Genomic DNA, 15644 nt, shown 5'->3' with positions numbered 1-15644 from the left:
GAGATATGCTAAGATACCTCTTCTAAGTTTTGCATTTGCTGTTATGTTAAACTTATATTAAAGTTTTTCTTCACTACCCATTCAAGCTGTCTCCAACCATTATTAGTCTCAAAGTGGGTTCCTTGTCATAGAATCAGATACTTAACTTTGACCTGTTTAAAATAGTAAGATCATTTTGTAATATTACTGACGTGGTCCAAGACACATAAGTTATTTGTGACTATGGAACAAAGCAGCAACCACACCATTTTGTAACCCTAATGTGCATTTTCAAGTATATTAAATATAATAAGTGTATTATTAAAGTACTCAGATGACAACTTGTACGTCTCTAGAAGCTCTTTCATCTTATACTTCCTTTTAATGGAAAAGTCACTCAGCTGACATTTAAGACTTTTTGTCCATGATGTTGGTGTAAGGAAAGCAAGATTTTTTTATCTTTAGAAAGAAGCCAGTTCAGTTCTGTCTGGGATTCTTTTGTTTTTGTATGTCATTGTATGAGCATTATTATTTGACAAAAGTCTGTGTGTGTGTTTGTGTCCACTTATAAGCTGTCAAGTGCTGGGTCAATTGTCACACCAGGCATGTACCCAAAGGGAGGCCAGTGCTTAGATATGATCCCCCTATATCAACTCCCAGTGGCCACTGTGTCATCCCCATATGTTATGCCTGCTCATAAGTGGCAAACTGCTGGACCAGTTATTACCAAACCTAGCACATGCAAAGTTAGTGATGGGTAGCATGGCATGAACATTCTGAAACAAATGAATCAATAGCGACATAGAGGGGTTGGTGTTCTGACCTGAACCACATGTGTCTTCCCAGTAAGTTGAAGGGTAATTCATCTAGTGAGAATTAAAATATGTGGTGAATAACAATGACTTGGAATGATTATCCAAGATAAGGAGGTTTGAAGCCAACATATTATTACCTCTTGCAGTCATTACCTCGATATTATACGGCAGTTTTGAACTGTATACTTGGCACCCTGTCTTGCATTACTTCTTTCTGTATTTTAAGCATTTGTTAAAATGAGCACTAACTGCTACTTTGATTCTGTTTCAGGGAATCAACAGGATGAAGCATGCTTCTGATTGTGTAGCTGTCATACTGAAGGAACTGAGAGAGTATTCTCAAAAAGGAATGTTAGTATATTCCCCAGTGGTTTCATCTGTTTTTGTCAAAAACAATAAATATGTGCTCTAAAGGATTTCTAACTGAGAAAATATTATAACTTGTATGAAACACTTGTTTATTTTCAAAGTACATTTAAATAGTTTTTGTAATTGCTAAAGAAGTAAATGTGAAAGCAGTTGTCAACACACTTTCTCTAATGGTACTTATTTTTCCTCCTTCTCAATTTTCTAATTAGATTTGTTTAACATCACTCTATGATGTAGATACTTGATGAATAGATGAAAACTAATATTAATTCTTGTCCAAATACTCACATACTGTGAGTTTTCTTGTTAACAGAAATGAGATGTTCACTTTCACAATATTCTTTTATTCAAATACTAGTTGCTTAATACTATTTTTATTTTGCAACTATCTACCAAATGGTCATGTCATCAGTTTTATTTCATGTGTCACTTGTGACGTTAGACAATCTTGCTACAGTTGTGTTTATTCTGGTTCAAAAATGACCACGTGAACACATCAGGATGTTAGTGGTTTACAGAAAATTCTTCACACAGTGTAGGCATGAGTTAATACAAAGAAGAAATAATAATAATATTATTTAATGGAATATCTCTGAAGTCCTTTTTGGAGTTGTTCTTTGATACTTTTATTGTTCTTTGTCAAATTGAAGAATTGTGCTCTTGTTTAAGCTTTGATGGACTTTCTGTTTTTGTTTGACAAATTTAAAAAAATACCATGGTGACATCATCTGTTGTACTTATAGTTACAACTTTAAGTTTTCAAAATTTTTATTATTTTTACTACTACCTTTCAAAATGCTGAGTTTAACCCACCTTGATTAGAAATGTTCCTGATAAGTTTTTTATTACTAGAGATAAATGTTAAGCCTAGTTTACTTTATATGGGGGAGTTAACAAAATAGCTATGATACTGTTCAAGAAATGATAGTGGGATAGATCTTGGTCATCAACTTTGAATTAGGAAACTAAATATTTCCTCTACAAATTTCTGTTTCTCAAAAACAAATTTTCTGTTTATACTTTAATGAGATAAATTATTTTGTCACTTTTGTATGAAATAATAAAGAAAACTACACAATTAAAAAAAACTAGTTTATCTACCTAATCGTGTGTGTGATATGGTTGGGATTTTCTTCACTTAGTTGGTCTTTTTTAAACTAATTCTAGATATATAATTTCATACTCATGTTGAATCCCATGAGTCTGCACTATTTTTGCTAGTTCCTTTCAAAATAAAAAAAAGTCCAATTGATATAACATACACTGACATACTTCAACAAGATACTTGAGCATTATCTTTCAGGTGAGCCTTCCTTTTTCATAAGGCACTAATAAATATAGGTTGTTCAGTTGTACATTATTAAAACATTTGTAGCTCACTTTCCCTGCATTATTACAATTCATTTGTATTTCTATTGCATGAGACAAATGTGTGAGATGTGTTCTGAGGAGTTAACAGATAATGGTTAACTGTCTCTAGTTAACCAGTTTTCTAAATTCCACAGTGTTTCTTCTTCTCCAGTAAAGAAAAGGAGGAAGCTACACCTACCCAAATTTTAATCAGTTTGGATTAGAAAACAGGAAAAAATGCTCAAGAACACAAATTAGACCTCTTTTTCTGTTCACAGTACTAAAGAAGTAAAAACAATGTTGTCTTGTCATTATCTTTTCTATCTCTGTCAGAATCTCTAATGATTGTTATTACATGATATCAGCAATAAACATTACTCAACACTTACATACTGCTAATTTGTATATAGATTTAGATACTCAAAGTATGCTTTCTCATTTTCCAGATCATCTTGTATCAAGAAATTCTTGAGATGTACTTTTGGGGCACTTTCAGTAAATTTTTTACATTATTATTAAATTGATGCTAATTTAGTCTTGCTACAACTATTGACAAGAAGAAAAAACAAACTATAACCAACATATATGATTAAGATTCCATAAAACTTGTTTGTAAGATGTTACTGTTAATTTCCTTAGAGTGGGAATTTTTCAAAAGTAATCAATTAGTCGGTGAATAATAATATCTGTACAAAATTGCTTACAGCTTACATTTAAGCAGTGAATGTAATTATAGATTTATAAAATTATTATGAATTAGACATAAGATAAAAAACAGTCTTTCTCTTAAAATTTGTTGGCTGTACTGTAAGATCTTTGTTTTGGGCATATCTAAAGTAAATTACCATATTTTTCTGTATGTGATTGGTAGGTTTACTACTTTTGTGGCTGTAGATGGAGTCAACTGCTTCTTCAGGCCTACCGATGTTAAAAGAGAAAACAAAGTAATCGTAAGTTTACTCAATAGCTTTTTGAGCCTTGACAAAATAAACTGTGTATTAACCAATATTACTTTAAAGTTCAGGTATTGGTATTTGTGTAAAAAATAGTACTTATGCAGTGGATTGTTCATGATCTGTAGTAACAATTTGCATTTCCAATTACATTGTGTCTGGCCATCCCAATGGTCTGTGACTACACGCTTTAAAAATCCTGACCTTCTTATTGCAATTCAGTTGAAGTATTACAATTTATAAATACAGATGTCACCTAAAATCAGCTCTTCCATGAGGTTTGCATTGCAAAACATACTGCCACAAAGTTTTCTATTTCAATATAAAAGCATGCAAAGCATGAAAGTTTTACCATTTTTAAGAAAGGGATATCTGTAGCAATTGAAGGCATGATTCCAGTTAGGTAAAAACAAGATAGTTGACAATTGACTAGTGGTTGCATAGTGAAGTTAGTGAAGAAAGGTAAGTCATTTTATTATTGGAAATATCTGAAGCACATGGCAGACTGTTGCAACTAAAGCAGGAACCTCTGTTGTAACTAAAGTAGTGATCTGAATTGAAACTTAATTAGGAACCATAGAACCATAGTAGGAACCAAATTAGAAACTTCCATTGCAATTAAAGTACAGACATCCATTGTTTCTAAATTAAGGACTTCCGTTGCAACTTAAGTAGAGACCTTCATTATAACTAAATTACGGACTTCTATTTCAGCTAAAGTAGGGGCCTTTGTTGCAACTAAAGTAGGGACTTCTGTTGCAACTAAAAAAGTAACCACCATTGCAACTAAAGTAGGGACCTCCATTGCAACTAAAGTAGGGACCTCCATTGCAACTAAAAAAGGAAACACCATTGCAACTAAAGTAGAGACCTCCATTGCAACTGAAGTAAGACCTTGATTAAAACTAAAGGAGGGATCTCGATTGCAACCAAAGTAGGCACATTCATTGCAACTAAAGTAGGAATCTCCATTGTAACTAAAGTAAGTACCTCTGTTTCAACTAAAGTAAGGTACAGAATATTTTGTGAAAAATTTTCTAAAGGATCTATGGTGATTGGAATTTACAGACTTAGTAAACAGGTAAGCATCCAGAGAGTCATGAAACATGTCAAGGTTAATTCTGCATACTATCATCTAATGTGCTGACACCAATATACCTTAAAGAAATACTATTTTTGTACAGATTAGATGCCAATAAAATACAACTTCATCAAGACAAAGCATCCAACCACTTTTCCAAGTCAACATGCCAGTTCCTCTATAAGATTTATTTACAAATGGGATTTCATTTGTAGGTATCTCTTGTAAACTTCTGTACTTTGGGGTTGCTGAAATTGGTCCATGCAAAGTCAATGAAATTTGGAAAGTATTTAAAGAAGAGTGGGATAACATTGACTTCAAAGCATTGCTCAAATGCCTCTTGAAGTAGAAATTTTGTTAAAGAGTAATAGTCCATACCACCATCATATAGAACACTATGGTGGTGAAAGAAGGGGAAGTAAGGCATAGATGTTCATCCTTTTGTAGTTACCATAGCTCAAGAACATTTTCCTGTAGTTTTGTAAGCACCTAAGGCTCAGATATAACTGGCATACCTCTGTGAGTTATTTGTATACATTTTTATTCAAATTCACAGATTAGTAACTACAGTTGAACACTTACTTCATTTATGAAGGAAAAGCATTTTAGAATTATACATATAGTGAAGGCATTAAAATTGATACCAGATTGTATGTTTCATTAATTTTTCATTTTAATAAAAATAATAATTATTAGTCTTCACTAAATAAGTGTGTAAATGAGAGATACATTATTGAGTTATCCTTACAATAGGTCTTTCTTTTGCATGTTAATTTATTTTTCATGATATAAGTATATACATGTATATATATACAATTTAGTAGACTCAAATTTAATCATAAGTGATCAAAGGAAAAACTCTTTCTGGTATATTTTAATAGATCACATATAGTTTGAACCCTTTGGGTTTTCTTGAAGTGAAATTTTTAAAATCATATTACAAGACTGACCTTATTATATTTCAGCTCATATTGTAAAATACTTCTATCTGTTTCTTTAAAACGTAAAAACTGACTTCTGAGACGTATTTCAGACACTATGAATTCGTTAATTTTATGTCAATATATTAATATTTTAATGATTGAGCAAATAATGCTAAAATTATTAACTTTGGACATTTTTATGCACTATTTATCATTACCAACGTATTTGTTCACATTTTTTTCTGTCTGAAGTGTATAAAATGAATAAACCTAGTTCGTAGTTTTTTCATGTGTAAAAATAAATTCTATCTTATTTTTTCTATTCTCTGTGAAGGTTCCAGCTGATGAGATAACCTTAATTAGAGCATTTAAAAAACTGTTGAAAAATGATTGGGTGAGTTGGTTAATGTTATCTGTGCTTTCATTATAAATATTAGCTGTAGTATTGTTATCTAAATTATCTTATAAAAGTGTGAAGTACTTTTATACAGTAACATACAACATTATAGTTATGTAAGTTTATGTAATAATGTTAAAGGATTATTTTATTACAAATTACACCTTTCATAGTGAGGAAGATTATATTTTACAACAGGTACAGTGTTTCAATCATTGGTGCGATCATTCTCAAGTACATAAGTTTTAGCAGTAAAGAATGTTGTTTTAAATACTAAAACCTTATTTTCTACTAAAACTTCAATACTCAAGAATGCATCAGTGATTGAAATACTGTACCTGTTGTAAATTATAATCTCCCTTACTGTGAAAGCTGTAACTTGTAATAAAATAATACTTATAATCAGTAAGTAAACTAAAAATGAAAAAATATTAAAAGATATTGTGTAGATATTCATTAATCAATTTGTACATATGTGTGCTAGTTAGAGCAGTAGGTATTGTGCTGCTTTATGATGTAGATATTCATTGATCATTTTATACATGTGTGCTAGTTGAGCAGTAGGTATTATTTGGTATATGATATGTATATATTTTAGTCGTACTGTATAGATTCTTTCTTGAAATTTATCAAAGAATTCTGTAATGTTACTTGTTAAGCTATCTACAGAGAGTTAATAATACCTTATAAGAATAAACTGCAGATGTTAATGTAGTAACTTGTTACTATAGTTGGGAACTTTGGCACAACAACATTTCAAAAACGAAAATTTTCTACATATCCTGTGAAAGTGCAAAAATTGCAACAGGCCCAAAAACCACACCCAAAATTGATCTGGAGCAAAGCCTTCATTCTAAATGTGATAGCCATAGATACAAAAAAACTCCAACTTCCAAAAAACTATTCTGATGAAGCTTGACTTATCTCCTGGTATCATGAACAAGATAATAAACAATGAGTTATCAAAGTAATCAAAAAACTCACAATCCAAAATTTCAAATTACTCCTTGTACTTAGTGGCAGTTTTCATGAAGTAACTGAATTACAGCACATTCCTTTTAACCCTTTCAGCACAGGCTTGGTCCCTGGGACTCACCTCATAACCATTCTGTGCTTGTTATAGTTTTCATGCTATAACTTTTAAATTAGTAAGCAAATGTTAACGAAATCTGGTAGATTATCAGTCCACTTTACAATGCTTTCATACACAAAATATCAAATTTTCTTATTAAGTCTTAAGGTTTGCAAAGCAATGTTTTTCTCATGCTTTTTTTTTTCTTTTCACATGTTGCCTATCTATCATGCAAAGTAATTTTCATTTTAAGATAAAAAATACTTTGATGCATCAGAAAATTTTTCGAATTTCACATACAAAATCTTTATAATGTCCAGATAGTTATCAAATGTTTCTTAAGAAAAACCTTATATTTGATCTGTTATTTTCAGTAATTAATCTCTGTACGGGTTTGGTAGATTTGACCAATCTTTCCAACACCATAAAAAATTAGGAAACAAATATAAATTATGCCTTTTTCATTTTAGAATGAACACAAATTGTAACATGAAAACATAAATGTTTAGACTAAATAGCTTAAATCTCATAACATTATACAATTATAAATATTTATTATTTATATTATACTGACCTCTCAGCTATGCCTGGCTAACAGTACAGAAGTTACAATGACGTGGCTCACATGCACTCATATGTTACTGTATCAAATAACATAAAACTGACCTTGGGTCTGTATAAAGTAACTTGTCTTGGCTGTGTTTTAGTAGACTAGTATTTTGTGAAATACATTCACATTTCAATTATTATATATGTATATAGATTATTGTTATTTTGAAATAAGTTTTAAGTTATTTTTCTTAAAACATAGAACAGTAAATATAGAAGTAAAGCAAACAATTATATCTTCTATTACAAGCTTTGTACTCGGTTGCTGCTTGACATAGGTTGCTAAGCCTTCAAAAATTTTGCACTTGAAGGATATGAAACAAAACTATTTCTTTTAGGGTTTATATATACATTTGAGTAACTAAAAAAAATCATAAATTACTACATTAATACCATAGAATTTCACTATAATTTATGAAGCTTAGAAACTAAGATGTATTTTAGTCTAAAAAAATATTAAATTTCGAGCAGACTAAAGAAACACCCCTACCTCGTTCAAATATTGGTTCAAAAGAAAGAAATGGCCTGCAAGCCTGTTAAAACGGCTGACAAAACCACATTCTGAGCTTCCAATTGGTTATTCATGTCATATATAAAAGTAAGTGTATATAAGGGAGCGTCTCCAAAAATGGGAAGAGATGGGCGGGGTGCCACTGTGTATGATTTATTACATGAGCAATATCTTAGCATATAGAAAAGATAATACCTTCTTATTTTATATTCTAGCTTGTTAATATCAGTAATTTGAGTTTCTAATTCCTACGAAACTATAGATTTAGTATTTTGACTTCACAAACATCTAATTTGAACCAATGCTGCATTCAATATACCACGTAACACACAAAAATCGATGTTTATCTGTGTTTTTTTAATATTTACTTATAAATTAAGAAATTGAGTAATGTATAGTACTAAAATTTTATTTATAATCTACAGTTTGATACCAAACTTATTGACATAAATTCATGAAATAGAAGTTCAATAAAATTTTGAATGCGAGTCAACAAACAAGATGACATGGCCTTTCACCTGTGACGTGTCTCGAAAGGGTTAAGTCCCTTTAATACAGCTGCAATGGACTTTTTTGTCTTTGATTTAATTAAGTATGGTTTTGGAAGCAGATGTCCACTTGTGATGGTGTCTGTGGAAAGTTTGTCAAGAATTGTGGTCTAAGATTGACTTTACACCCTTCATAGAAGCTTGTTATAATTGCAGTGTTAGGCAGTAGTGCGTGATCATGGAAATCAGATTAAGTAAGAGTAACAAGGAATGATAGTTCTAATAGTAGCAAAGTTTTGTAAAAATTAATCCTCAATACATGCTTCACACAGTTAAGTCATTGTAATGTGTTTCATTATATTATACTAGCCTTGTGAAATGTGTATCAACTTTAGGGCAATTTCTTGTAGATCAGCCTACAAGCATAAGGAATCAGCATTAAGAAACTAGTTTTTTATTTAGTTTTAAGTACTTTCTTTTGATACTTACACATAAGGAAAAGTTGGAAGTATAGTCTGATAAAAGATTTTAATTACAAGTTTGTAATGTTATATTTGTACGATAGTGTTAATACTTTGGAGTCAAAGTACTGCCACAACCAATATAATTAAGGAACATGTTTTGTAGTTTTTTGATGGTATGTTGTGTAACCAACACAATTTTTCCTGTTTTTATTAATGAAGTTAACTATGTCATTTTCCATTTTATTTGCATATATATATATACATATGTACAGTTTTGATGAATATATGAAGTATCTACTCAGAAATATGAATTATGAGAGACTTATTCATGAATTTATATTATTTTAATGCAGAATCATGGTGCAGTTGTAGTAACTGTTGATGAAATAGCTTCACCTGTAGGCTACAGGGATTCACACATGCCTAAGTATTTGTTGGGTCAGGAGGTGAGTTACCCTTTTACTCTTCAATTGTTTGAGTTTTTTGAAACTTAAAACTTTGAAAACTTGGGTTATCTCATTTTAAACTCCAGTTTTAAAAATAAAACAAAAAACACAAGATAATTTACAGAATTGTTTTTCTGTATGTACTTTAAGCATTGATTATAGTTGTGTAGTATTATTTTGTTGACTCTTAAGATTGTTACATTGTAAAAGAAATATTTTATATATTTTTTAAGCAAAAATAAAGTCAACCTTCCAAACTTCACAACCTCTGAGGCTTTTCTTCTTCCATAAGCAGAATCCTCTACAACCTTTGAAGAATATCATCACTTTTCACAAAGCCCTAAACCTAACAGAACCTGAACCTTCTCCTTGTCACAAAGCAAAACCTTGTATTCTCCTTGAAATAAACACTCCCTCCACCACAGCTGCCCAGGTGCGCTCTAGTTTAAACTCAAGCAAGACTTTCAAACTACTCAGAAAACTCAATGAAAAAAGACTGATGTATATGTACCATGCCGATGTGCTAGGACAGCACCTATATAGAATCAAACTATACCTAAATCCCTTAATTTGAGTCAACCTATTACCATAGAAGCCAACGACAAACTGTTTTATTCACAATGGAAGAAAATTCTTCATTCCACCTCACTTACACTTACGAAAATCTCACAAGACTTTTGCAAATTCATAATAGACAAGCTTGAAAAGAACATTGCTGCTATAAATTCTGAGAACACAACTTGTCCTACTGAACAACAGAAACTTGATGCATTTATTAACAACACAAAGAAAAGTTTTGAAAATCACACGAAAAACACATCATGATCTTTCACATAAGGATGGAGGTTTCTCCCATCCAAACCGTAATAAAAAATTATATTAATGTACTTTGAATGAAATTTTGTTTGAATACTTATTTACAGGTTAAATCATTATTGTGAATTTTAGATTTACAGCATGCAGTGCACGTTTTAGTTCTTGTTGACTAAGGTGCTTTTATTACAGGGATTTGAGCTCTTTGAACCCTTCATACCAATCTGTGTTGAAAATTACAGTCGTAAGGAAATTGAGAGTTGTCTAGATTACTTTATTGATCGTTTGTGGATACAAACTGAAGAAGGTGAGCTTTAGGAAAATTAACATTGTATATAAAGGTTCATCTTTTGGGATGTATGTATTTTGCTTAAAGCTTTCAATACAAAGTTATATATATATATATAAATATCTATGACTGCTTATGTATTTTACTTCTTAATGAATTGGATTATAAAAATTCTACAGTAGAATAGTTATATTCCAAGTATTTTCAAGTTGAACTGAATTTTTTACCTGATAGTAGTCAGATTGCCCAGAATATAAATTTCTTCCAAGGTCATGACATATTTCCCAGTCACTTGAAATATTCTTACATTATCAATTCATCTTGTCCAATCAGCTTGAAATATTTATATGTGGGCAAAAACAAGTTATGAAGATGGTGATAAAAATCCCAAACATCATCTGATAAGAAACAGTTATTTAGCCAACAGAGATCGAGCAAAGGAGGTTATCTAAAAAAATGTTAGTACATTTCTCCAGATTACATATGTAAAATGTCAACTTCTGAATTACTGACTTTAACTGACTTAAACTACTAAATTTGTAGTCCTGGTCTATGTTGGTAGCTTACTCTGAGAAATTATTATTAATTTACTTGGTGTTGAGAGACCTTGCTTCCACTTTTTAAAATATAAAGCATTACTTTCTAATGGGTGTTACCTTAACATGTATATAGCATGTTGTATGAAAATCTGCTTTATTAATGAAGCTTCTACATTACATACAGATCGTTGCAGGTCTGTGTGATGAAATATTTCACAGCTTAATTATTTATTAATTATTTGTATATTGCTTAATGCAGCAAATCATTTACTTCACTATAAATTCTTCCTTTTTCATTGTTTAATGCTTCTCTCTTCTCCCTGCTTATTTTTCTGATATAAATAATTTAGCTATATGTAAATTGATGCAGTGGGAGGTTTTTGGTGGAATAAATATGTAAAACTCAGGAAGAAAGTAAGTATTATAAATGTATCAAAGTGATTGCTATAGTCATAATACAGGGATACATTTTCCTTAGCAAACATCACTATTTTTGTTTTGTAATGGTTCATTTGTTATAAAGAATATTTTAGTGTTTTTGATTCATATGATTATGTCTACATGTATTGAAAATGTAGATTAACAATATTTATTTTTTATTTCAGGTAGAACACCAGAAGGGAAAGAGGAATTGATATTTATTAGTGGTTCTAACCCTTACAGACTAATGGAAATTTGTAAATCTAGGTAATTTATGAAGAGAGAGAAAAACCATTTGAATATTTTCACTTTTATTTTGTAAAGAAATAGTAATGTGATTATGTGTAGAGTTACACTTATATTTCATTTAGGAAAAATAAACCTGTTCATTATGATAGTATCATATGAGAACAAATTTTCTTACAAGAAGATACACCTTTACTAAAGTGGATCCAAGTATTGTAGTTATGAATAACCTGCATGAAAATTGTACTCCATGTTCAATCATCCAAACATGAAAATTCTGTTACAGCATTACATGTATACATATAGAATAAACACAAAAACAATGTTTTATGTCATGTGAAGAAATCTAAAAAGTTTAAGTTTTTACAGATGTGATAGCTCAAGTGTAGTTAAGATAGAAGGTTGATTAATTTTGAGATATGCCCTACTCACTCACCATAGCACTATAATCTTCTTTGTGAATTGGAAGTTATTACAGGTGTGATAGCTAGAAGTATACTTAAGCATAGTTAAGATAGAAGGTTGATTAATTTTGAGATATGACCTACATACCCACTATGATACTATAATCTTCTTTGTGAATTGGAAGTTATTACAGGTGTGATAGCTAGAAGTATACTTAAGCATAGTTAAGATAGAAGGTTGATTAATTTTGAGATATGACCTACATACCCACTATGATACTATAATCTTCTTTGTGAATTGTTTTGGAGTTGTCCACCATTTTAATTAATTATACTTTCATTTATTTATAATCTTGCTATATATTTAATAAGCCAGCTAGATAATTCCAGAAATAGCTTTCAAGTTGAATAATGATTTTACTTTATAAATATAAACTAGACCAGTATCCTAACATTTAAGTTTTAACCATAGGTTGAGATCTGTTAGGGTATTTTACCAAATTGATGTTTTTACAAGAATCTAAATGCTTGATACTTGTGAAAACAAAACTGTTGTAACTATAGTAGTTATTCAGGATAAGTTAATGTTATTGTAAAGTTCTTCAGTTGCTCTTTTATTTGGAAGATAAATACATATTTTATACCAGTAACTAACCCAATGCTAGAAATGTTCTTCATTTTGGTACTGTCAGAGGCTAAGTTTTAAACCATTCATTCAGTATCAGTATACTCTTTTTGAGGTTCTTGATCATATTCTGTGTGATTTTTATTCATTTATTATTTCCAATTTTGTGTGTATAGAAGTTTGTAACTTTAAAAAATAACTTGGTGTAGCTGTCATGTGTTGGTTTAAAAAAAAATGCATGAATATCTCCATGATGATTTGTCTTTGGATTATTTATAAATATTTCTAGCTGTGAACTTATTATAGACAATTTCTGAATTTAGGTAAATATTGTTTCTCTGTTTAAAAAAAACAAACCTGAAATATTTTGACATGTAAACAAATTTTACCTGCATTTTTAATATGCTGTCATTCGATAATATTTTAACAATGATGCAACCAAGTTCTGAATATTATTAATCAATTTATTGCTGATGTTTATAAAATAAATAGAAATACATTTAATATAGTCCATATATAACTTGTGTGTGTTTTTTAGTGTAATATTCAGGTCATTTATATATCTAATTTTGATTTTATGGCTAGATAAAGTTAACCCTTTTATGTTTATGTTAGTAAATTACAACTTTTAAGAGGAAAATAGAGTTATGGAAATAGAGAATGGCTACACTACCATTCATAATTACCATAACTAATTTTATATTTTACTTATTCAGTACACTTGGTATAATTACCTTAAAATTTATGTTCCACATTAGGTTTGTAATGAGAAATAAATTAGCATTAATATGGTTTATATCAATATTATGGGTGACTAGCAGTACCTGTAAGCTACTCTAACAATCATAAACTGAGTTATTGTAACATTATCACAGATAGCTGTAAAGGGAATAAAGACTGCATCACATTTTTTAAAATTCGTTTATACATAATTTTCTGTTGTTGGTTTTGTTTTTGAGAAGACATGAATCTTAGCATAGAAAGCACTTTTAGAGCAAAATGAACACTATCTGAATTGAAATTGTTATTCCAAAACGACATAAACAATATTATACAGGATAAATTATAGTTTAAGTATTTGGCATGCATAATTATTGTACATTGTTTTAACATTTTCATGAAGGATTATATTGTTTCCAATTTTTACCCTGAAATTCCAGTTTTAAGTCACTTTTTGAATCACATTTAATTTGCCATTTAAGAGTAATACAAAATGTGTCTGAAGTATCAGCAAATATATATATATATATATATTATAACATTTTAAACCTGATGAATGATAATACTGATATAAGACTCAAATGATATTATTAATTACTAAATGCTATTGTTTGCAGAAAACTTGCTATAGATATTAAAAAACCAATATGGAATTTTCTTAGTTATCCTTGAGAAAAAATAGAGTAAACTTCTCTGCAAATATTACATTTCTACAAGAACAAAATTAAAGGTTTAAAATTTGATAGTGAGAAGCCACTTCATTATAACCTTTACCTGAAATTGGATTCATCCATCATTTATTGTAACAATAGTCTAGGTTGAGTGTGATTATAAACTCCTAACAGATGCTTGAAAATATTTTGCTCAATTGTATCCAGTTTACGTGGTCTGCAGTTTGTTCTCGGACATTGGAAGAGGATTTCTGCTTTGATTTCTACGTTAAAATTTATCTTCATTGTGTTATTCAAATTGGATAGTATGAGCATGGGATATTGTGGCATCCTTGTTTATCAGATCAAAAATGCTGCTTTTATCAAAATTTTTATTTTACCATTTACAGAATGAAGTGAAATGGCACTTATCAGACCACTACATGCATTGGATTAGCCATTTTCCACGGATTGTGTTTTGTGCACCACTGAACCCATGTTTGCTTATTCACATGTGAAGTGGGAAGTTTCAGACTGATTATCGTGTGCCATCTACCAGTTTTTTTGTCCTTATGTTACAATTTTAGAGTTTGTGTTGATTCCTGCTTGTGGTGAGGGTACTTTCCAGGAAAGCTTCTTATTTAATAGTTTATCTTCTCTGGATTAAGGCTGGGCACATTCTAGTGGTTAAGTGCTAGACTGTGAATCCAAGGGTTTGTAGATCATGTATTTTTGTCACAAAAACACAGCCCACATTTTTGAGCCATGATGGAGTTTAAGAGTAACAATCAAATCTCTATTCAATTAGAGTAACTAAAGAGCTCGTGGTGAATGCTCTTGACTAGCTGCCTTCCATCTAGTCAATCGCTTAAAGGTGAGCTGTTTGATTTTTTCTATTACTTTATCCCAGACAAGTGTTAGTAAAATTTATATCATTTAACTCAAGATTTTATTTTGTAAGTTATCTGAAGCAGAACCATACAGAATGTTTTTAAACTTCATGATGTTATTTATCCTAAAGAAAAACTGAGAAACTGGATTAAAAAGTTTTAAACAGCACATACTTTGGTGGGACTTTGAAGATGTTTTTTATTGAAGGCTCTGCTTCATGTCACTTTCTACTTATGCTTCTTTTTCTCATTCTGAGGATCTGTGGTTTGCATCTTGTGACTGTCAAAATAAAAGATCTTGCTCTTCAGCTTTATCTACATTCTAGTGACACTTACCTACAACAAATATTCTTGAAAACTGCCGATACTGTCCTCTTATGGCAGTTTTTACTGGTTCTTCTTGTGAGCTTTATACTTTTATGACCATACAGCTTTTCACACTACTGGAGACGATTTGTATTATGTAGTGTCTGACAGACATTTTGATATATTTTGTTCTTTTTATGTGTCATCAAAGGAAGATACTGATCAGGCTATTCTTGATGATCCAGATTCTTACCTGCCTTTTCGTTTTGTTATCTTTGAGACTTT

The 15644-nt window shown here is 30.3% G+C and overlaps 1 protein-coding gene across 2 annotated transcripts in view; it reads left to right on the top strand.

Moving 5' to 3' along the window:
- Window positions 1–13714, top strand: part of LOC106458334 (28S ribosomal protein S29, mitochondrial-like) — a 41986-nt gene extending 28272 nt beyond the window's left edge. For both annotated transcript variants that reach the window (XM_013917843.2, XM_022384523.1), the window contains 6 exons: window positions 1066–1145; window positions 3385–3463; window positions 5805–5864; window positions 9365–9457; window positions 10463–10577; window positions 11704–13714. In XM_013917843.2, the coding sequence (XP_013773297.1) occupies window positions 1066–1145; window positions 3385–3463; window positions 5805–5864; window positions 9365–9457; window positions 10463–10577; window positions 11704–11789 (513 nt within the window). In that variant the 3' untranslated portion in view covers window positions 11790–13714. The remainder of the gene's footprint in view (window positions 1–1065; window positions 1146–3384; window positions 3464–5804; window positions 5865–9364; window positions 9458–10462; window positions 10578–11703) is intronic.
- Window positions 13715–15644: the final 1930 nt, after the last annotated feature.

The sequence above is a fragment of the Limulus polyphemus genome, unplaced genomic scaffold (genome assembly GCF_000517525.1).
Source record: "Limulus polyphemus unplaced genomic scaffold, Limulus_polyphemus-2.1.2 Scaffold447, whole genome shotgun sequence".
Taxonomy (NCBI): Eukaryota; Metazoa; Arthropoda; class Merostomata; order Xiphosura; family Limulidae; genus Limulus; species Limulus polyphemus.
Note: the sequence above shows the minus strand (reverse complement) of the source record. Positions and strands in the feature narration are given on the sequence as shown.